General features: G+C 46.9%; 1 protein-coding gene across 1 annotated transcript; it reads left to right on the forward strand.

The window, feature by feature from the left end:
* Positions 1-588: 588 nt before the first annotated feature.
* On the forward strand, positions 589-927 carry GNI_221850 (RNA-directed DNA polymerase; the record flags this gene model as incomplete). Its single annotated transcript, XM_011135606.1, has 1 exon — positions 589-927. A coding segment is annotated over one exon (339 nt), but the record flags the coding sequence as incomplete, so codon positions are not given.
* Between the last annotated feature and the right edge of the window lie 906 nt (positions 928-1,833).

The raw sequence follows: 1,833 nt of genomic DNA on the forward strand, positions 1-1,833 counted from the left end.
TTGAACGACTTAACTACTGCAATGCACAAAACTACCTCAACCTATCGGCACTTGATACGGCCAACATTATCGCACTTGTGTCGAAGGCCGGTATTGTACGCGGACTACAGTTATGGCAGAACGGGGCTATGCCCTCGATCGGACCAGGACGCGGCCGAGGCCGACCCAGAGGCCGAGGTCGCGGATCGTTCAGAGGACGTGGCAGCAACTAGGATTTCGGCAAAGCCACCAGTACCCAGCTCGTGCGCCGGAGCCATGAAGATTTCGAAAGGGGGCTTGGTCTCGTAAGGAGGCCCAAGTATACAGCACTACCTCACTTCACCGAAAAGGTGGAGCGCAATGATCTTCCAACTTACCACGGACGACTACCGACTAAACCTGACGAACTACGAACCATTGACACATGGTTAAAGCCGCTATTACAGCAACGCAAGATTACGCCACTACCGGATAGACCGAACTTCACACTACCGACTCGCGTGGTAAAAGACAGAGTCACCCACGACTGCCGACCACTACTACCATACGTTAACGATGCCGGACGCTTTCCAAACCTGCAGAGCTGCTGGCCTATAATTACGTGGGGAGCTCAACAACCACTGCTAGCTAAGATTGACCTATCAAAGGCATTCCACACTATACCACTGACGAGAGACCAGATCGGTACCTACGCATTCGAGCACCGCGGCAACTACTACGCGTACCAATGCATGCCAATGGGCGCAACCAACGCGCCTAAACACTTCCACGCTACTATGGGAACTATACTGAAAGATCTACCATTCGCCGAACACTTAAGGTTCTATCAAGATGATATATTCATCGCTGCTGACAACTACCGAGAACTTAACCGAAGATACAACCACACCAAACAACATCTAACGACCTACGGCTTCAAAGTCAATCCACAGAAGAGCCAACTACGCTGTACCAACATACTCGGATATGAACTACTCAACCACACTTTGACTATACCGACTAAGAAATGGCAAACCATACAACACCTAATAGACACCAACGTTCATGCCAACATTACTCGCGCAGCGCAAATACTTCAGTATTACAAACATGCACTAACTACAGCTCAACAAAGACTCGTCACTAAACTACTACAACAAAAAGTTAAAGACAACGATATACTTAAGATCTACTGCCAAAACTTCAGAACCAAACCGAAACTTACGTACCAACCGCAGCCTAATAAACCGCTTAGATTGTATATAGATACCAGCAACGTCGCCGTCGGCCTTAACCTATCACAAGGCAGTAATAATCTGATGAGTAAATCCATACCTAAACCAGCAACACACAACTACAGTAATACCAACGAGGCCCAAGGAGGCTATGCCATACTTAAGAAGCACCTCGCTCAAATAAAAGACTACTGCCGAACTTTACGCAAACCGCTACTGATTTTTACTGACAACGCACTACTCAACACGGCCCTTAACAGACCTGAACCAGACGATAAAGGCGACGTCTACTATTTCGCTAACAAAATACTAAGACTACTCAAGACGACAGATACTAAAGTTACATACCACCACATTCACGGCAAATTCAATCCAGCAGATGCACCAAGTAGACAACCTACCGGCAAATTAAAAATAGCCGAGAAGAGAGATACCGCAGAAAACCGATTGTGGGCCAACGACAAGTTCTATCGCACACAAGAGATGAACCGCACACAAGAACCTAAACGCACACAGAGCAACTATATATCTCGCCCACAATTGCAGACCGAAGAATTAATTAATACCCGCAAGAGACCTCCGGACGCTGATTATTATTCACCGGAGAGCCGTCTCAACAGAACAGTAAACATTAAAATTT

This window comes from Gregarina niphandrodes (genome assembly GCF_000223845.1).
Source record: "Gregarina niphandrodes unplaced genomic scaffold scaffold00187, whole genome shotgun sequence".
Taxonomy (NCBI): Eukaryota; Apicomplexa; class Conoidasida; order Eugregarinorida; family Gregarinidae; genus Gregarina; species Gregarina niphandrodes.